Genomic DNA, 21,813 nt, shown 5'->3' on the forward strand with positions numbered 1-21,813 from the left:
ATTTATCATAATAATAATAATGCAATAATTTTTCTCCAACCCAAATTATGAAATAACTATAGAAGAAATGTGGGGAGCAAAAAAAAATAGGCATGTGACAGAGTGAAGTATAGGCATGAGGACTAAAAAAAATCATCATCTTCCAAAATGGGATATATTAATATCAATAGATAATGACTGAAATAAAAAAAATCAAGAATAAAAATATTATTTTACAAAAAGGAAGGTCATATACCCAAGAAAAATAAAAGAGCTAAACGTGGTTGCTTCTGGGTAAAGAGAAATGGATGAGAGAGACTAAAGTTATTTTTGTTGGTGGTGGTGGTGGTGGTTTGTATTATCCTGTTATTTTATTATTTAAGCTTTGTGCACCTATAGCTTTGATTTTTAAAAAACTGAGGGGGAAAAAGGCACAGGGAAAAAAATCTAAACCTACTGTCCAAATATTGTATGAATAACTATTTATATCTTGGTGAAATTTTCCAGTGATGGCATCATACTCAAATTCCCTTCATGCCTAAAGTTGCCATCTTCTCTTCTAAGTTTCCTGTAGGTTTTCTGTTCTGTGTCATGATTCTTGCTTCCAAACTCTTCCATTCAATTTTCCTCTGGTCCTCCCCATGTTTCAACTGCCTGCATTTCTTGCTTAGAGATATAAACCTAGTACTTCTAGATAGTCCTATATACTTAATCTGCATCTCTAATTATAATAAAATCCTTGGGAACCAGAAGTATGTCTTGTACTTCTCTGAAAACCTAGCACCTGATTCTATTCTTGCAACAGTATGTACACATATGAATATTTCCTGGTGAAAACTTATTGAACATAGATGATTTGATATAGTCACTTTGTACATGTCATCTAATTTAATGCTAAAACAACTCTACAAAGTGAGTTTAATAATTGCTATCTTAAAGAAGTGTGGGGAAAATAAAGGACAGTGAAAATTTCACCATAATTCTGAGTGTAAGACAGCACATTTCTTTATTTTGTTTAAATGCAACTGAGCTGCTTAGAGTACCAATCAGCTGGCAGGAAATTCCATTTCAGTCATTTCTGGACTGACCTCCTCCATTCACATTTCCAGTTGATACAAAGGTTGGGAGTGAGGATGTCTTCTGCACTCCAACATACTGGCTTATGGTCTCCACTGATCCCCACTGATATTTTCACTGTCCAAGGTCACATGATTTGTCCCTGAAGGAAGTTGTACTCACAACTTGAACAAAGGTCTCTGTCATCTCAGTTCCTGGCCATAGTTCCTAGAGCCCCTCTTCCCTAGCATCCTATAGCAATCCACCCAACTGGGAGTTAACAAGTAGGACCTGTGCTACCTTTTTTGGAAACCACCTAAACCCCTCCTCCTGCTGAACTCAAGGATTTGCTTACCTATATCCAGTTCTGTTTCCACCCCCAATACCACACCCCCAATAAAGCCCTCATCTTTATTCTCTTCCAGAGAAGAGAATGGGTCCCCACAATGGATCTAGTCTTTCAAAACAAAACCAAAAAAAAAAAAAAAAAAAGAATGAAGCTGTCCTCTGGCAACATCTGCTTTCCATTCAGCAACCCAAAGCCCTTGGGGCAAAGGAACACAATGGTTTGGCTACTTTCTTGGAATGGGAAAGGGAAAAATACCTCGAGCAGCGAAAACAAAGATTTTTTTTTTTTAATTACAGAGCAATAAAATAAAAATCCTGCCTCTAATATAAATGCACATATGCATATACAATATAAACACAGAGAAGCAGATACTTACATAATTATATTTATAATATACACAGTTGAATGAATGCCTGTGTGAAAAGATTTTCATTGTAAAAGCAGTAACTTTTATTACAATGACCTATCTTATCCTCCAGTCTTCTACTATTGCCTTTGAACCACATTCCAAACCCAGGGAAAAACATGTTTATAAAACTGCAAAGGTCAAGGCCAGTAATGGAAATTGATTTTACATGCTCAGTGGAGTGTTTTTAAAACCATGGAACAGTCTAAAGGAAAAGAAATCTATTTAATTACTTGACAGTCTTTTGTAGTCCATTAAAAAGGCTCCACAATTGTCTACCTCTCCTGAACTAACTTAACATAAATCCCTCCCATTAAAGAAGCACTTCTTAGAATTGCACAGAATGCACCCTTCTGAAAAGGTGAAAGACTCCAGAGCATGAACTCAAACTGAGAATAATGATTCCTACATGAAGACAAGTTGGTTCCTTTAAATGTTTTTAATGAGGCTGAAATTTTCACTCGAAGTTCCTGCCCAATACCTGAGTAGCTGGTCCCTTTGAACTTGTATTTTTCTCCTTTCACTGTCTGTTTGATAAGACAATGGGGAAGAAATCAATAGCTTCTGTTTCAGCAGCGATTATGGTACATTTTTGCTTTTATTCTTTTTGAATTTCAGTCTATCACGGTCAACACTGAAAGTCTTTTTCCCACATTTCAAAGCAAATTCATGGTAATTTGAAATATGATTTTACTGTAATTAACAACTGCTCTTTAAATTCTTACCATTTTAGACCATTTTAGATAGGAAATAAAGAAAATGGTATATAAATTAAATTCAAGGAGGTGTATATCTGACTGACTACTTGATTATACGAGCAAGTATAAGTCAGTACTAAAACGAGTCTTCTGGGACAATTGTTCTCCAGCTAGGGGAGGTCAGACTGTAAGTTCTTCTTAAGATCATTATGTTCATTACATCATTAAGTGAATTAATTCCACTTAATTAAAATTCTTGAATAAGTACATAATCAAGCACTATCGTCTGGAATTTTAGTAGTCTTTCTAGACAAGCCATAATTAATTGATTATGCATTAACTATACCGTATCTATTCTAGAATAGTAACTTGGAAACCATGGTAAATGGTTTGTACTACCACTACTAGTTTGAAACAAATTTTATTTCAGATGCATTTATAGTGCTCTCTCCTCATACTAACATGACTTCACCATAATTGTTATGTCAAGGTAGGTTCTTATCTAAGGTTTCTTTCACCTTCTTGTCTTAACTGAAATTTAGCCTTCTCCAGATTCCTTCCCTTGCAGTCAATTCCAGTAAGGGCTGCTTCCTTCTACAAGTCCTAAACCTACAAGAGAATTGCTGTTTTCTTCTTCCAGACTGTGGTTTCCAGCTTAAACAACAACAACAACAACAACAACAACAACAACAACACAGCCTCAATACTACCCTATTCATTACTTTCATTCTCTAAGACTTTAGCACTTATATTGTTCCAAGAAGTCATATAGATAACCAGTAGAGGGGTGCCTGGGTGGCTCAGTCAGTTGAGCAACTGACCTTTGATTTTGGCTCAGGTCATGATCCCAGGGATGTCGGATTGAGCCCTGCATTTGTGTGGACCCTGCTTTAGATTCTCTATCCCTCTGCTCCTCTCCCTCACTTGTGCATGCTCTCTCTCTTGAAAAGAAGAGAAAAGAAAAAAGAAAAGAAAAGAAAAAAGAAAAGAAAAGAAAAGAAAAAAGAAAAGAAAAGAAAATCAGTAAAGAAGTATTCATAAAAGCCCATGAATAGTCTCAAGAACAAGGGAGTAATCAATATCTTCAAACACTACCAAAAGTTTAAAGATTTTAAAGTGCCTGTTAGATTAGGCAATTAGGAAGTCTTTAGTAACAAAAAGAATAGTTTCAACATGGTGGTAGGGATGGTAGTCCATATCCAATTTCCAGTAGATTGAGCAATGAATAAAAGGTCAGAAAGATTAAATCAATAAGGATAGATCAAATTTTCAAACATTGTGTTTACATATTAAAACAAATATATAAGACATTTATCTGTGGCAGAATATAGATCCAAAGTTAATTATTCTTAAGAGTGAGAATTGAGGATATTCATAAGAAAGCAACCAGTAGAGGGAAAGACTGAACACACAGAGGGAAGATACCTGATAAAATGAGGTCTCTGAAGAGGTGGGAAGGCTAAGAACAAGTTATGTTAAAAGATCAGTCATGAAAAGATATAAAGAATGGGATGGGAATGAAGCAAATAAAAATGGGGAAAGAGGTAACTAATTTTGTATTAAGATGTGGCAGATTACACTTTCTTTCCATATGTCCTTTAATAATGTAACCGTGTCACTCCCTCATCAAAAGATGGTCTTACCCTTGAATCTAGGCTTTGTTTAATGACTTGCTGGACCAGCAGAATGCAGTAGAACTGACATTCTGGGACTTCTAGCACTTCTTATCACATTTGGGAATACTTGATCTTGGGACATTCCCTTTCAGACCTAGACAACATGCTGTGAGCAGGCACACAGAGCCACTGGAGGCTAGTCCCACATAGGTGCTCTGCTCAATATCCCCAGCCCAGCTCTTAGCTTACAACCAACAACAGTTGCCAGCCTTGTGGGAGAGACATCTTGGGCATCCAGCCAAGTCTAATCTTCAACTGTCTATAGACCAGGCTGACTATCTTTGGTCAAGGTGCAATCACATGAGACACCCAAAAGGAGAACTACTCAGCAACCCACAGAACAACTGGAGAAAAAGAATTGTTTTAAGCCACTAAATCTTAAGCCTAGTCAAGGCTAATCAGAACATAAAACAATGGGGAGTTAAGAGAGTTCAAGCTTTATTTCCTCTTAGTTGAGTAGAATGCAAAATGATTTGAAATAGCTAATATGCACTAATATAAATGACACAGATAATTGATCAGAGTCATGTAGAAAAATTATTAAACACTGTCAAGGGCTCAATTCATGTCATAGACCTAAATCTGTAATGGCATCAATCCCCTTTATGATTTTTCTCTAGCATCATGCAAAAGATTCATACAGGTTTGAGGTTTAGCAGTGCAGATAATCAGAAAAGCAAGGGGCCAAGAGAGCAGAAGGTGGTGCTGAGAAAGTGGGTAAGCAGTAAATCAGTGCCTGGAAGCAAGAGCCTACTAATACTTTAGGCACACGGTCTAGGTCCACAAAAATATTTTAATTTCTTTCAGAATCAGAAGAAAAAATAAACTTTTTTAAGCCAAAGAAACTGTTATATTTACCTTTTATAAGTGCAATTGTAATTTTTCTTCCTTTTTTTAATGGAGAAAGGGGCCTATCAAGGGAAAAATCCCTAGGTCTCATGAAAGTCATTATGTGGTCCTGCCTAGGAGGAGAGACAGACAATATGAGAAAAAAAGGAGGCAGTAGGGGTCAGAGGTCTTGAGAAAACTATTATGAATATGTAGTCAAATTAGGACTGCAAGAAACATAAAAGGGTAAGGGACTGTGATGAGGGAGTGGAATGGGAGAGGTTTAAGTTTTCAGTAAAAGAGAAGGGTCTCACAGGGGATGAGAAGCTCCAGGATATGGTGGTTAAGTGGTGGGAAGAGAGGTGGCTGTTGGAGAGAAGATAGCAAGGACCGTGGTGGTTGGGAGGTTGAAAAGGTTATTAGCACTGAAGTGATTCAAGATGGTGGCAGGAGTTAGAAGGACTAGGATTTTATATGGATGAAAACTTTTTTTTTTTTAACTTTTTTTGTTTTGAGAGGCCGTGGGGGAGGGTAGAGAGAGAGGGGAGAGAGAATCCTAAGCAGGCTCCACTCTACAGTGCAGAGCCCAACGCAGGGCTGAATCTCTCATGAACCATGAGATCATGACCTGAGCTGATGTCAAAAGTAAGACGCTTAACTGACTGAGCCGCCCAGGTGCCCCAGACCAAAACTTTTCACATAAAAACTGAAGTACTGGAAGAAACAAAATTTTTTCTTAGTTGACACTTATTGACAAAATTCACATTAAGTGGAATATTGAGAAGCTCCTCAATTCAATTTTTATAATAATAAAATATATTTCAAGTATTTTTCTACCAAAACTATTGTGAATTTCTTTCTTTTTTTTTAATTGAAGTAAAATTGACATAAAATATTATATTGGTTTCAGGTGTACCACATAATGATTTGGTATTTTTATATAATGCAAAATGATCACAATATCTAGTCAATGTCCATCACCACATATGTTTACAAAATTCTGGTGTGCATGTGATGAGATCAAGATCTACTCTCAACAACTTTCAAATATGCAATACAGTATTATTAACTATGGTCACCATGTTGCACAGGAATTTTTAAAATCAATTTCAAAATAGGAAAAGTATAAGCATGATATAAAATATAAATAGCAAAATGGAGAGATTGGTAAATCACATATGAATAAAATTGTTCTACACAACAAACACCAAAACCAAAATGACCATTCAACAAACTAGGAAAAAATATATTTCAATTCATATATCAGTAGAGGTCTATTTTCCTTATAATGTGAAAATCTGCAACAAAACACTACAAAGATAGGTAAGGGTTCTGCCCCCAGTTCCAATGTGTGAGGTTTTTTCCCACTCCACCAATCAAGCCTCTGACACCAACTAGGTGTCCTACAATTCAACTCAATTCTGACACCACCCAGAGATAACATCAGATTCCACAGGTTAAGGGCTCAGTCCCACAAGACTACCCTCCACTTCAGATACCAATCACAAGTTCAGGCTAACAGTGCTTCTGACTGGCCAGCTATAAATTCAAGTTGCCACAACTCCCTCCTTAGGTTTGATTAATTTGCTAGAGCAGCTCACACAACTCAGGAAACCCATTTACCCACAAGATTACCAGTTTATTACAAGAGATATTAAAGGATACAATCAACAAGCAGATAAAGAGATATATAGGGTAAGGTCTCAAACAAAGGATCTTCTGTTCTAGTGGAGTTTGGGGCCCAGCATGGTGGCACATGGAAGAGTTCTGTTTCACCAACCTGGAAGCTCTCTGAACCAACTCCTTTCAGGTTTTTATGGAGTCTTCATTATATAGGCATAATGGATGAAATCATTGGTCATTGGTAATTGATTCAACCTTTGTTCCCCTTCTCCTCTCCAGAGGTCAAGGAGATGAGACTGAAAGTGCCAACCCTCTAATCACATGGTTGGTTCTCCTGTATGTATGCATACATACATACACATATGTATACATATGTGTATGTATGTATGCATATGATTCTATTTCCATAAAATATCTCTGGAAGAATATCCAAAAATTGATGATAGTTCCTTTCAGACAGAGGGCAGTGGGGGACTGGAAGACATAAGAGGAAGACAATTTTCATTTCACATTCTTTTTGATGAGGAATCACTTGTTATAGCCCTCAGAAATGTGGAAGTGACCAGAATAATTGAGGTAGGGTAGTGGGTGTTAGAGTGGGGTATCGTACAACTCAAAGAAAGAGGGTTTTTGGGGCATGATTGGAGAATCAAGGTTTGGAAGTAACAATGAAAGTCTAAGTGAATATCACTTCTGGGCCCCGAGATACAAATGAAGAAAGAATGGCTAGCATCTTTAAAGAAAGTTGCCTGACAAGTTATGATGTCAAGGAAAAGCCAAGTTTACATTAGAACAAGAATACAGTGAGTTCCGTGAAGAGATCACGGATGTTGTAGAGAATAGAATATTTCCAGAAAGCAGTAGAAAGGGTTGTGAGAGAGGTCAGCAGTGGGAAGCAATGAAAAGATGACTCAGAGAGGAAAAGCACAGAGCAGGATGAAGAAAATAAGAAAGAAATGCCTGAAGAGCCTGCATTCTAGACTAAAGGGTGACAGCCAATGAAAGCATGAAAGGAATTAATAGCTGACAAAGTTCTATGAGTTTATCAGTGTCAGTTGAGCTTAGCCCAAGGTGACCCAATGATGTTAGCCTGGTCTGTAAGTGCTGAGATTACCACAGGCTAGAACCCATGTGTTATCAACTGTTTGACTATGGCATTTATTCTATGGACTCCTTGCACAGTGGCCCTAACAGAAATTCAGTAAAAAAAAAATTCTTTCTGTGCCACCACAAAATTCAACACTAGGTAATGTGGACCACTTGTGTGGAGGGCCTTTCTCCAAACTTCATCATCAACTTGAAATTTCACTTTCTGACCTATCTTTCCCACATGCTCACTCACTCACTATAACTGAGCTTGCTTTTGCCTTCACTGAAACCTCTAGTCAAGTAGAACAGAGAAGAAATATTAGAGATCATCTACCCTAGTGGTTCTAAACTCTGGCTGCTCAATAGAAATCACCTGGCATTGCAATAACATGTTTGGACATTGAGGGCATTGTGCTAAATGAATAAGCCAAACAGATAAAGAAATATTATATAATCTCACCTATACGTAGAATATACAACAGCAACAACAACGAAAAGAAATTAAAAAAACAAAAAGCCAAATGCATAGAAACAGAGAATAGATTGGTGGTTGACAGGGGTGGGAACTGGGGAGAATGGGTGAAGATGATCAAAGGGTACAAACTTCTAGTTCTAACATGAATGGGGAATCTAATGTACAGCATGATGACTGTAGTTATGTAGTGTATACTTAAAAGTGACTAAGAGTATAAATCTTAAAAGTTCTCACTACAGGGGTGCCTGGGTGGCTCAGTCAGTTAAGCGTCTGACTTTTGATTTTGGCTCAGGTCACGATCTCATGGTTTGTGAGATCAAGACCCATGCTGGGCCCTGAGCTGACAGCACGGAGCCTGCTTGGGATGCTCTCTCTCCCACTCTCTCTGCCCCCACCTCAAAATAAATAAACTTAAAAAAAATTCTCACTACAAAACAAAAAAGGTAACTGAGATGATAAATGCATTAACAAACCATACTGCAGTGATTATTTCGTAGTATATACATATATCAAATCATCGCCTTGTACACCTTAAATTTACACAATGTTATATGCGAATTATATCTCAAAAAAAAAATGGGGTAGAAAGTAAATCAAATGGCATGCTTTAAAACAAAAAACAAAACAAAAAAATCTGATTTAATTGCTCTAAGACAGGGACCAAAAATAATATATATATATTTTAAGTTTACTTATTTATTTTGAGAGAGAGAGAGAGAGAGAGAGAGAGGCACAGACAGAGGGAAAGGGAGAGAGAGAGAGACAGAGAATCCCAAGCAAGCTCCACACTGTCAGTGAGGAGCCTGATGCGGGGCTCCAACTCATGAACTATAAGCTCGTGACCTGACCAGAAGTCGGATGCTTAACCAACTGAGCCACTCAGGCGCCCCCCCCCAAGAATAATATTTTTTTTCACTCCCAATATAATTTAATTGTTTGAAGACAGGGACCAAGAATAATATATATTTTTTTAATTTCCCCAGGTCATTCTACGTATAACCAAGTTTGAGACCTGATTTTCTTCAATGCTTTTGTTATAAAGACAAGAAATTAAGGGAGATGACCCAAGGTCAACCCTCTAGAAAGTGGAGGGATGGTTGGAACTCAGGTCTCCTTGCTCTTGGTCTAGTATTCATACCCTCTATTCATATTGCTTTGACCCATGATTCTATCCTTTCTCTTGGCTTTACTTGGCTCTTTACCCAACCTTAAAGCAGCAATCAAAAATACCAAAATGTGACCAGCATGACCTTCACAGGGATCCACATATCCAGCTCTCAGCAACTGTGCAAGCCCAAACATCAACTTCGGTTCCACTGTAGGCTGCCGTGCAATGCTTGAGAAAGTCACTTAATAGTGCCACTTGCCATCACTATATAATTCGTGGTTTCTAAACTCAGTGAATCCTCATTCTACACAGCCATCTTATTTCACCCTACTTTGTTCCTTGTCATGTTACCCAGAGAGGCTGCTCCAAATTTTTCCTATGTGCCTTCCATCATCTGCCCTAGCTATATACAGCCTCAGTAAAGTAAACCATCTGAAATTAATGCCATCTATTTCCCTGGCCTCTCCTCTGCCTGAAATCATCTCTGTATTTAAACCTATCCACTTACCAAGTCTAACTTTTGTCTGTAATTGGATTCAACCCCTCTTGTTTTTCTCTAGTACATGTTCCATCTGTCCCCCAACTCTTCTTTCTCCAATCAGACATTTATTCTCTGCTGCCTCTTCTCTCTCAGCTTACAAATTTAGGAGCTTTTCCCATCCTAAGGGCAATCTTCCCTTACAATTACCACCCTATTAGTACCACCCTACTAATTACTATCCATCTTTCTTTCTTAATAAGACACTATTATCCATCAAGACAAGTTTAAATGGGTTTTATACTTGTAAAGCTCTTAGAAGAATACTTGACTCATAACTTACAGTAAGTGATCTACCTACCCACCTACCTACCCACCAATCTTCTATGTTATCTATGATGTTTGCTATCGATCTACTACCATACTATCATCTATCTATCTACTATCATCTATCTATCTGTCATATATCTACCCATCATCATCCAACAAAGTTTTATATATCACTCAAGGCCTTGTTCAAATGGCCTTACCTCTATGAAGCTGTTTCTTGATCAACTATGACAGGCCAGATCAATGCATGCTTTCTCTCTTTTACCAAATCACTTAGAACATGGTGAATCAGAGCATTGCTTCTGCAGTCCAAGTGCCTGGGTTTCAGGCCTAGTTTTGCCATTTACTTACTACCTACTGGTTGATGAAGTTTGGGACAGGTCCCCCCCAAATATGCCACTTTGGCATAAAGGTTATTTTGAGTTAAAAGTAATCAAGATCCAGCAGGTTTAGTAAAAGCTTTTTACCTCCCCTACAACTGCCTAAAAAGAAATTAGATAGAGGACCTGCTCCAGAAAGAGCTGTCACCATAGATAACTACATTATGATATGAAGTAAATATAATAGACAGGGAGGAACCTAGCAAGGTCTGTTTGATCAATGTCCTCTCTGTCCCATTGCTTCTAAGTGGCCCAGCAAACATTTGTTTACCAAACATTAACTCTTTTTCATTCTTCTTGAGCATTGCATTCCCTCCCTTTGAAGTCCCAGACCCTTGGCCCCTTCTCCTTAGTTCAAGACACCTTGCTGCCTTCTTTGCAATTTCCATGTCTGTGTGGATTTCCCGTATACACACTATTAAATTCGATTTTCTCCGGACAATGTGTCTCATGTCAATTTGATTCTTAGTCCAACCAGAAGGACCTTGAAGGGGACAGGATATTCTTATTCCCCAACAAGGCCTTGCGCTTCAGTTACTATCAGTAATATGGCAATGACAATAGTACCTAGCTCATTAGATTACAATGAAATGTCATGCACAGTAGTATACATAGATATACAGCAACGACCAAACTGATGAGGTTTCTACAGCTGTGAAGCTTCATTTCAGAGGGTGAAGTAAATAATAAATGAGTAAAAATAAATGTTAATATATAACATCTTAGCTGATCACCTATTTAGAGGCCTTCTAAGAAGGTAAAGAATGATCCGGGGTCCATTCAATGCACTGGAGAAAGAGAGCCCCTGGTGGAGCAAACAGCATGTACAAAGGACTAGAAGCATAAAAGAAGCTGAAATGTTTGCACAACTGACATGTCCTTTAACAGAAGCACAGCCAGTGAGGGGGAAAATAAAATAAGATGAAATTAGAGACAGAAAGCAGGCTCACAAACCATGGTAAAAAGATTTTATTGTATTTAAGTTGTAATAGGAAGAACTGAAGCATTTTAAGAGAATAAACAACATGGTCCAGCTTTTGTTTTTAAAAAGAGTACTCTAGGGGCACCTGAATGGCTCAGTCAGTTAAGTGTCCGACTTTGGCTCAGGTCATGATATTAAGGTTCATGGGTTCGAGCCCCGCGTCGGGCTCTGTGCTGACAGCTCAGAGCCTGAAGCCTGCTTCACGTTCTGTCTCCCTCTCTCTCTTCTCCTCTCTTCTTCCCCTGCTCACACTCTATCTCTCTCTGTCTCTCAAAAATAAAAAAATAAGTAAAAAGTAAGTAAAAATGTTAAAAGATTTTTAAAAACGCTAGAAAAAATAGGAGGGAAAGAAGAAAAAAGGAAGGAAGGAAGGAAGGAAGGAAGGAAGGAAGGAAGGAAGGAAGGAAAAAGAATGCTTTGGCTGATGTTTGTAGAAATGAAATATTCATGTTCAGACATTAGCCTAGTAGCAGGTAAGCACTTACTGGCAGATTATATCTTCCACAGGTAGCACCAATATATAGCACCAAGATGTATCCCATCTCGCATGTTCTTACAATATAAGATGTCAAGTCCCCTTCCTTTGAATTGACATAGGCCTATGGCTCCAACAGTAAGTAGTGAAACCATATGACTTCCAGGCTAAGTCATAAGAGGCAACAGAACTTTCCCTTTGTTATTAGAACTCAGCCACCATATCGTGAGGAAGCCAGGCAGCTACACAGAAGAGCCACCACATGAAGGTGTTCCAGTCACTGTCCAGTGGAGGTACCAGGTAATAGCCATAATTCTCCAGATACGTGATTCAATGAGTAAGGCTTCATATCTAGCCTTCAGCCTTGAGCCAGTCCAACTAATGCAGAATAGGGCAGAGAGAACCTGCCCCTGCTGAACCCTGCCAAAATGCAAATTTGTGAGCAAATTAAATGTCATCTTTGTTTTAAGTCACTAGATTTTGGGGTGGTTGATTGCATAATATTGGATAAACAGAGAAGTGGGTTTTAGTATTAATATTATGTATGCTAATTGCCTATCCAATAGTCTTTCCCTCCTTCCTTCTGAAAAGCAGGACCTCAATTTTCTTTGGAGTAGAAAAATAACCAGTTATAAAAACCTATTTCCCTAAATGTCTTCCAGCTAGTGGCTGACATATGATTCACCTCTGGCTAATGAAATATAAGTGGACATTTACTATTTAAAGGCTCCCAGGAAAGCTATTGTACTCCTAACAAAAAGGGACAGATTCAGTTAGCAGGTATCTTATGCCTCCACCTTTCCTATCTTATTGTCCATAATTTAAATATGCTATCTAGAGCCATCTTGGTTTAAGTGCTTGGCCACTGAAGTCAGACCACCTGAGTTTGAATCTGTGTGACATCTCTGAACCTCAGTTCCTCATTTGGAAAACTGGAATAACAACAGTCCCTATGCTATAGGGTTGTTTTGAGGGAAATAAATGAGGATATTTAAGGGGTTTTATACATATTGTGTGCTGAACAAATATTAGCACAGTGAACTGTTATTGATTCTGGGCAGTCATAATCTATTCCTCTAATTTTGGTAACCATATCCTTATTTCTCTTCAGGGTAGGACATCAGCCACTCTCAGGCTGTGTGTGTTTTTTGGCTCAGGCCCAACCCCAATTCCAGGTGGTCCACTGGACACAGGCCTGAGCCGTTTGACTCTTCATACTTCCCAGGCCAGGCTAATTCGTTGAAGGATGGATAAGTGACCCAATCTAAGGCAAAAATGCAACAAGACTTTTGCTGAGACTTCCAAGACAGAGGCAGACATTCTCCACGGGTGGTCTTAAGGTTGAAAAGATGTAAGGTCTGGAACTGCTGGAGCCATTTTGGCCACCACAGAAAGAAAGGATGTCTGAGTATAGTGACAAATAGGAGAGCAGAGATGCTGGGAGATAGAAATGGGCCGAATGGCATCACAGGTCAGTGTGAATGACTTTCAGTTACACAATCAAACCCTCCTTTTTACTTCAGTCAATGTGTTTTTTTTCTGCCCAAAGAAAGAGTTTTAACTGACTCAGCTATTATTATTATTGAAGAATATTTTGTTGAAAAGATGACATACATAAAAATTGAGAAACATAACTGAGATGTAATATTTTAATTACTCAAAATTATGCCAAGCTGACAATTACTTTTTCAGTTTGTATGTTACCTCAGTAAAACAGGAATAGAAGGAAACTTCCTCGTCCTGATAAGAGACATATATGAAAGTCCTATAGCTAGTGTTAACATTAATGGTGAAAGACTAAACACATCCCTACTAAAATAGGAAGGGAAGGATGTCCACTCCACCACTTCTATTCAACATTGTACAGAGGTTCTAACACCATAATAAGGTGAAGAAAAAAATAAAAGCAAACAGATTAGGAAGGAAAACACAAATCTGTTTATTCATAAATGATGTGCTCGTTTATGTAAAAATCCTAAAGAAATTGCAAATAAGCTACAAGAACTAAAACTGAGTTTAGTAAGATAGCAAAATCAATATACAAAAACAATTATATTTCTAGAAATTAGTATGAGCAATTAGAAATTGAAATTGAAAATTTACCATTTACAATAGCATCAAAATTACGAAATGCTTATGAATAAATTTGATGAAAGAGGTTTATGACTTATACACTAAAAACTATAAACACTGCTGAGAAAAATTAAAGAAGACCTAAGTAAATGGACAGATATACCATGTTCACAGATTAGAAGACTCAATATTGTTAAGATATCATTTAAGTGGCAAGCTGATTTTAAAACTTATATAAAAATGCAAAAGATCCAGAATAGCCAAAACACTTTGGGAAAAAAGAACAAAGAGAACATTTTAAGTTTTTTAAAGTATTTTTCTAGGGAGTCATTTCTAGAAGTATAGTTCTAGATAAAAGGCTGGAAATATCCATAAGAAAAACCAATTTAATATTAAAGTAAATTTTGCAGCTTAAAACCGTTTTAGTTTGAAATATTTTTAAAGTATATTAGTAGTTGTTATGAGCTTAAGAAATGCCTGAATGAGTGTGTAAAAGACATGAACAGAAACTTTTCGAAAGAAGACATCCAGATGACCAACAGACACATGAAAACATGCTCAACACCACTCATTATCAGGGAAATGCAAATCAAAACCACAATGAGATACATCCTGACACCTGTCAGAATGGCTAAAATTAACCACTCAGGAAACAACAGGTGTTGGCAAGGATGCAGAGAAAGGGGAACACTTTTGCACTGGTGGTGGGAATGGAAACTGGTGCAGCAACTCTGGAAAACAGTATGGAGGTGCCTCAAAAAATTAAAAATAGAGGTACCCTATGACCCAGAAATTGCACTACTAAGTATTTAACCAAGGATACAAAAAATGCTAATGTGAAGGGGCAAATGCACCCCAATGTTTATAGCAGCACTATTGACAATAGCCAAAGTATGGAAAGAGCCAAGTGTCCACCAACTGACGAATGGATGAAGAAGATGTGGTATATACATACAATGGAATATTACTCAGCAATCAAAAAGAATGAAATCTTGCCATTTGTGACAATGTGAATGGAACTCGAACGTATCACGCTAAGCGAAATAAGTCAGTCAGAGAAAGATATCATATGATTTTCACTCATATGTGGAATTTAATAAACAAAACAGATGAACATGGGGAAAGGAAGTAAAAATAAGATAAAAATAGGGAGGGAGGCAAACCATAAGAGACTTAAATACAGAGAACAAACTGAGGGTTGCTGGTGCGGTGCTGAGTGGGGGATGGGATAAATGGGTGATGGGAATTAAGGAGGGCACTTGTTGGGATGAGCACTGGATGTCATATGCAAGTGATGAATCACTAAATTCTACTCCTGAAACCATTATTACACTATATGTTAACTAACTTGGATTTAAACAAAATTTTAAGAAAGAAAGAAAGAAAGAAAGAAAGAAAGAGAGAGAGAGAGAGAGAGAGAGAGAGAGAGAAAGAAAGAAAGAAAGAAAGAAAGAAAGAAAGAAAGAAAGAAAGAAAGAAAGAAAGAAAATGCCTGAATCACTCCATCCTTCAGACACCAGGTGAGAGTGAAATGGGATGGTTCATGAGGGTGCATGGGACTACCCGCTAGTGAAATATATGGTGCACTGGAAGAAAAGTAATCTAATTTGCTAAATAAATTAAAAGTTATAAAATTACTAATAAATAAAAAGAAAGATATCCTATTATAGAGAAGATATTTTACAAATATTTGATGCTTATAATAATTATGCCTTAGCAAAGCAAAGAATAGTAACATCAATTTTAGAAACTGTACCGAACTGGGAATCTGTATTAGTACTGGCTCTGTCACTAACCAGCCTTTGGACAGGTTAGTTTACTTCTCTAGGTCTTAGTCATTTTCGAAAGAAGGTTATTAAGGGATATAATTTCTTTTTTTTAATTTTTAAAAAATGTTTATTTTTGAGAGACAGAGAGAGACAGAGCGCGAGTTGGGGAGGAGCAAAGAGAGATGGAGACACAGAATCTGAAGCAGGCTCAAGGTTCTGAGCTGTTAGCACAGAGCCCGATGCGGGGCTTGAACTCATGAACCACGAGATCATGACCTGAGCTAAAGTCAGACACTTAACCGACTGAGTCATCCAGGCGCCCCTAGGGACATAATTTCTAAGAGCTCCTCCAAGACCCATACTAAAAATTTTTATTTAGGCTTTTCTGTATGTGTGTGTGCGTGTGTGTGTGCGTGTGTGTGTGTTTCAGCATTACTTCATTTTGAGATAACTTTTATTCATTTCTTCTCTATAGAATCCACCTCCTTGTAATCTACATCTTTATTAGAGAACAGTACTATGGGATTATGGTTGTTTTGAAGGAATCAGGGGCTATAAAATGGTATCCTCTTTCATCCAGGACCAGTAAAGGCGGCCTTTAGCACATCTCTACCAATGATTCTATTTTTAATTCTCTCTACAGTCCTCCAAAATGCAGTCTTTGACACATCACATGCATGAGATACCACCATTATTTTTCTCTATTGATTTCCAGAGCAAGCTAGAGTATTGAAGGATAGATAAGTAAACTAAGAGGTTCAACGTACTAAATGGAAATAACTAGTTCAAGTTCACCAACTAATCATTCTCTAGGTACATCTGAAAAGCTCCCTTTTGATATTTTTGTAAATCTGATTCCTGACTTAGTAGAGAGCTATTTTGCTAAAAGGATTGTAGTCCAAAAAGAGCCCTGTTTAGGCTATCTCTTTTTAGTGCATAAAGACAGAATTCAGAAAGATAAGCAACATGAATGAAATTTTGCAGCCTTAAAAAGTATTTTGTCTTTTAGCTGTGATAGAATGAGATACCACTATCTTATTCTGCCCCAGGCAGGTCCCAGTTGGCAGATCTTCCCATATAGGGCATTACTATTATGTAAAGTTTGAGATGAAATCTCTTTTCTAAAGATCATACTCCTGGGTTCATGACCTTTTGAGATTTTCTTTCTTCTTCTGTTCAACTTTATTTTAGAAGACCAAAAGACCTGCTAATCTTTACTAGTGTATGTGAGGCCATTCTGAGATATAAGTTTCACATATATAAAAAACATTCCAGGTGTGGTTTCATGTTATACAATTACCTTAGCATAGGTTTAAAAAATTAGACGTGGGGTGCCTGGGTGGCTCAGTTGGTTAAGCATCCAACTTCGGCTCAGGTCATGATCTCACGTCCATAGGTTAGAGCCCCACGTGAGGCTTTGTACTGACAGCTCAGAGCCTGGAGCCTGCTTCGGATTTTGTCTCCCTCTTTCTGCCCGTACTCCCCGCTGGCGCGTGTTCTCTCTCTCTCTCATGAAAATAAATAAACATTTATAAAAATAAAATAAAATAAAGAATTAGACTTAAACTTTGGGACCATCTTGATTCTTGACTCTAGCCAGAATCTAAGCTCCCTCCTTCAAACCTTTCATACCTATCAACACAGGCTTTGACTCAAGTCTAACCCCTTTAGTTTTAATTATAAGTTATACCACTAATGACTACCTGAGTTACCAACCTGGCTTGTGGCTCCTAAATGTTGCCCTTTGGAAATTTTTACCAGTTTGCCCTAATTTTCTTTTAACTGAGACTCCATATTAATATGCAACTCGTTATCTGTTCTTTTTATACTTCTTCCCATCCTTGATCTTTCCTAAGGCTGTTAACTTACATTGTATTCTCTTAAGTTTCCCTCTGAACCCTTAAACTTTGTATCTCACAGACTTTTTAAACTCAGATTTTAACCTAAAGACTGTAAAACCCTTCACTCCTGAAAAACATGTGAATTTTCTTGACTCCAAACTGTCCACTCTGAATCTTTTACTATATGGTGCTAAAACTGGAAATACGTAAGCTATGTATACCTCAATTCTCAATCATGTTTGCTTCCTGTTGAAATTTCCCAAATTCAGACACTTTTTTAAATAGTAAGAAATAAATCCAATCTTCCTTCATTGTCACCATAATCAAGTGCTGTCTAGCCTACTGTGCCTTGGCAACACAAATGTGCCTTTGGCTTACAGTCTGCCTTAGATGGCGTTAACATGGAGAAACGTATAAAATGACAATCTGTAGAGAAATGTATAAAATGAAAAGGATATCAAGAGTGAATTTTTTTTAAAAAGGTAAAATTGCTAATACTATTGTATTGAGCTCACCAGGTCTCTATGGGAATGAGAATTTGATATATTTAAGTTGTTGCTGGAATCTAAATTGATTACTGTACACTACATTTTCAAAGGTAATTCTGGCAATGTTTTAGTGTATCTGGAATTCATAAAAATTATTTCATTAAGAAAGAATCCAAGTTGACATCTGTAGGTGCTATCTCACACTTGAGTAAAAACAAAGTCAGCTGTTGCCTGACTGTAACAGTACTTTTATTTGACACTTCCAAATGCTTGGCGTAAAATGAAGCAGTGTGCTGGCCAACAAAAAGCAAAAGAGTGTGGAAAGCAATGGGGAGATGAAATTGGGTAAAAGCAAGACATTTTCAGTTCAACTGTTTTATTTTATAGTCTAAGACTATAAAAGCAACAAACTGTAAAACTTTACTAAACCGTTTACCACTGAATTCTACATAATTCTACAGTAAATGTCTTAATCTATCCTTCCCTCAAGAAAAAACTGTCAGTTCTATATTTAAGCTAAAGAGTCTACAATGCCAACATAACAAAAATCTATTTTGAGGATTAAATACATTTCACTATTCAGATTTCCATCATTTTCTTAATATAATACTGGTCTTTCTACAATTACCTTAAAGTCTACATTTAACGTCTCCATTTTTCTCAAATTTGGTTCACTTCCTTCAGCAGGTATGAGGGAGATGGGAGAGGCCTGTTTCTCTACATTAACTTTCTCTTCTCCATCTCTGCTTCCTTTATCCTCTTGATCTATGCCATCAATGTCAACTTCCACACTTGCATTCTTTTTTCCACAATCCACCACTCTCTTGGAAAACATTTCCCCATTTCTTTTTGCTCTCATAAGAACCTATGACTCAAGCTGAATGGGAAGCTGAATTTACTAAAAGTATACAGCACAAGGTAGAGAATTATATTGCAGAACAATGCAAAAAATAACTTAGAAATGAATATTAGAACAAACGAAAAAAGGAAGGAGGTCTTCTCTAGATTAAAAGACTTGTGAGTTAAAACATTCAAATGTAATGTGTGAACTTTACACACATTATGAATTATGACTCAGGCAACCACAATGTATGAAGAAATTTTTGAGACAATCATAAACATTTTAATATGGACTAACGGTATTTGACAATATCAAAATGATATCAAGATGTGATTATGAATTTTGTTTGGTGTAAAAGTGGATTAAATTTTGTTTTTTTTTAAGTTCACTTTCTTTTTTAGAGATGCATCGTGAAGTATGCAGAAGTGAAATAGTAGGATTTCTGAGATTTCTTTCCAAATAGTCAGCAAAGAGAGAAAAGAGATTAAGCAAGTGTGGCATAATCTTGATAACTGTTAAATCTTGATGGATATGGATTGTGCTATTCTTTTTTTGCAGGTGTTTAAATTTTTTCATTTCATACTATTTTCAAATTCAAAAATAAAAAATAATATATTCCTCTTTTTAAGAGTCCTTATTAATCCTGAATCTTAGAAATTTTCATCTGAGTGTCTTCTCCATTCAAGAATTGTCCAATATTATTTTTTAGTTGTTTTGATTTCTTCTTAGATTCTAGCTCTTAATCTCCTGGCTGTATCTAACCCTCAAATGCACATTATTTCCCACTCAGAATGCCTTAGAGATCTCCTGGGTTATTCTCACTGTACTCAGAGAGCCTGATACCCATAAACAAAACAACTCACCCAGGTGTTTTTCTAAACAAAAGCTATTTTTCCTGTAAGTTCATTGACATCCCCTCTCTCCACAGACAGAACTTATCATTCTCCCCTTTGTGTTTTCATAGCACTTTAAAAATAACCCATATTGAAACATTAAAATTATGTATTATTATTTTACTTGTCTGTCTTCCCTAGTAAATTGTAAGTTCCTTGAGAACAGCAACTGTGATGGCTAATTTTATGTGTCAACTTGACCGGGCCAAGTGATGAGCAAATATTTGGTCAAACATTATTCTGAGTTTCTGTGAGGGTGTTTCTGAATGGGATTAACATTTAAATCAGCAAACTGAGTAAAGCAGATTGCCTTCCATTATGTGGGTGGGCTTCATCTATTCACTTGAAGTCCTGAGTAGAACAAAATAGCTGACCCTTCCCCAAGTAAGAGAAAATTCCTCCTGCCTGACTGCTTTCAAACTGGGACACTGGCTTTTCTCCTGCCTTCAGACTCTAACTGTAACTAACATCAGCTCTCCTGAGTTTTGAACCTGCTGACCATTAGACTAGAAATACACCATTGACTCTCCTGGGTCTCTAGTTTACCGATTCATCCTACAGATCTTGGGACATTTTAGCCTCCAAAATAATAACATGAGCCAATGCCTTATTTAAAACCAACCAACCAACCAACAAACAAAAACTCTTTAATATGTATACATCCTATTGGTTGTTTCTTTGGAGAACCCTAATTAAAAAAAAAAAAAACCAAAAACTCATATCTTATGCATTTCTAATGAACTAGAACTTGGCACAGTGACTAACAAGAAGTAGATGCTTCTTTTTAATGGTTTGTTGAATTACCTGGCATTTTAATATAGTGCTTTAATGGTCTAAATGTAAGATTTATATTTGACTAATAAGTTAATTTTGAAAAGAAAGAAATGTTGGGCCCTACAATGGTATGAAAAAGAGTAAATTCCTTGCTTTTTAAAAATTGCAGCTAAAATGTTAAGTCAACTAAAAGAAGGAAACTACTAAACTAGACTAGAATTAAACTAGTTTCCATGTTTTATTGATCCATTCTTTAAATTTGGTCACACATCTATTCTTTTATCAATTTGGGTCCGAATTTTCTCATTATGGAACATGAAGCTAGCTCCTCCTCCCATTTTTCCCTGGCTCTGGCATTTCATCCCTCTTATCATTCCCAGTAGCAACTATAGGTTAATTTTCCTAATACATTCCTTTTATCTTATCCCAAAATTTTCAGCAGTTCTCCACTATCTACATCCTTCACTCTAATATTCAAAATTGCTCACAATATGATCACAATCTACCTTTTCATCAGACTCTCAAGCAAATCCTCCATCCTTCCTGCTACGTTGGTAAATGCACACTTCTTTTACTTACATTCAACTAAATTTACTGTAGTTCTTAAAATGCCTTCCCGTTATTCTTAGGAAGTCCAAATTCTCTTAAGAAATAGTAGAGAGGGATGGACCTAGAGGCCATTATGCTAAGCAAAATTAGTCAGAGAAGGACAAATATCTTATGACTTCACTCATATGAAGAATTTAAGATTCAAAATAGATGAACATAAGGGAAGGGAAGCAAAAATGATATAAAAACAGGGAGAGGGACAAAACATAAGAGACTCTTAAATATAGAGAACAGAGGATTGATGGAGGGGGGATGGGCTTAATGGGTAAAGGATGTTAAGAAATCAACTCCTGAAATCATTGTTGCACTATAAGCTAACTAACTTGGATATTAATTAGAAAGAAAGAAAGAAAGAAAGAAAGAAAGAAAGAAAGAAAGAAACTGCCTAATTAAAAAAAAAAGAAAGAAAGAAAAGAAGTAGTGGAAAGGGAAAGGGGTGCCTGGGTGGCTCAGTAGGTTAAGCGTCCAACTCTTGGTATTGGCTCAGGTCATGATCTCACGGTTCGTGGGATCGAGCCCCACATCGGGGCTGTCAGCACAGCCTGCTTGGGATTCTCTCTCCTTCTCTCCCCACCCCTCCCCACTTGTGTGCG

The 21,813-nt window shown here is 37.0% G+C and overlaps 1 protein-coding gene across 10 annotated transcripts in view; it reads right to left on the reverse strand.

The window, feature by feature from the left end:
• LOC132683884 (uncharacterized) overlaps positions 1-21,813 on the reverse strand; it is a 351,206-nt gene that overhangs the window by 318,349 nt on the left and 11,044 nt on the right. For 5 of the 10 annotated variants that reach the window (XR_013557851.2, XM_078452868.1, XM_078452866.1 and 2 more), the window contains exons 1-2: positions 11,943-12,078; positions 5,023-5,126 (exon numbers count right to left, since the gene is read on the reverse strand). The exons of 2 other annotated variants lie outside the window; for them this stretch is intronic. Coding sequence is in view for 4 of the 8 variants with exons in the window: in XM_078452868.1 (XP_078308994.1) it covers positions 5,023-5,113 (91 nt within the window). In the remaining 4 variants the exon portion in view is untranslated. Of the gene's footprint in view, positions 1-5,022; positions 5,127-11,942; positions 12,079-21,813 lie in introns of those variants that run through there. 3 more of the 10 variants (XR_013557854.2, XR_013557855.2, XR_013557852.1) reach the window with 2 other exon arrangements.

The sequence above is a fragment of the Panthera onca genome, chromosome C2, assembly GCF_046562875.1.
Source record: "Panthera onca isolate mPanOnc1 chromosome C2, mPanOnc1 haplotype 2, whole genome shotgun sequence".
NCBI lineage: Eukaryota > Metazoa > Chordata > Mammalia > Carnivora > Felidae > Panthera > Panthera onca.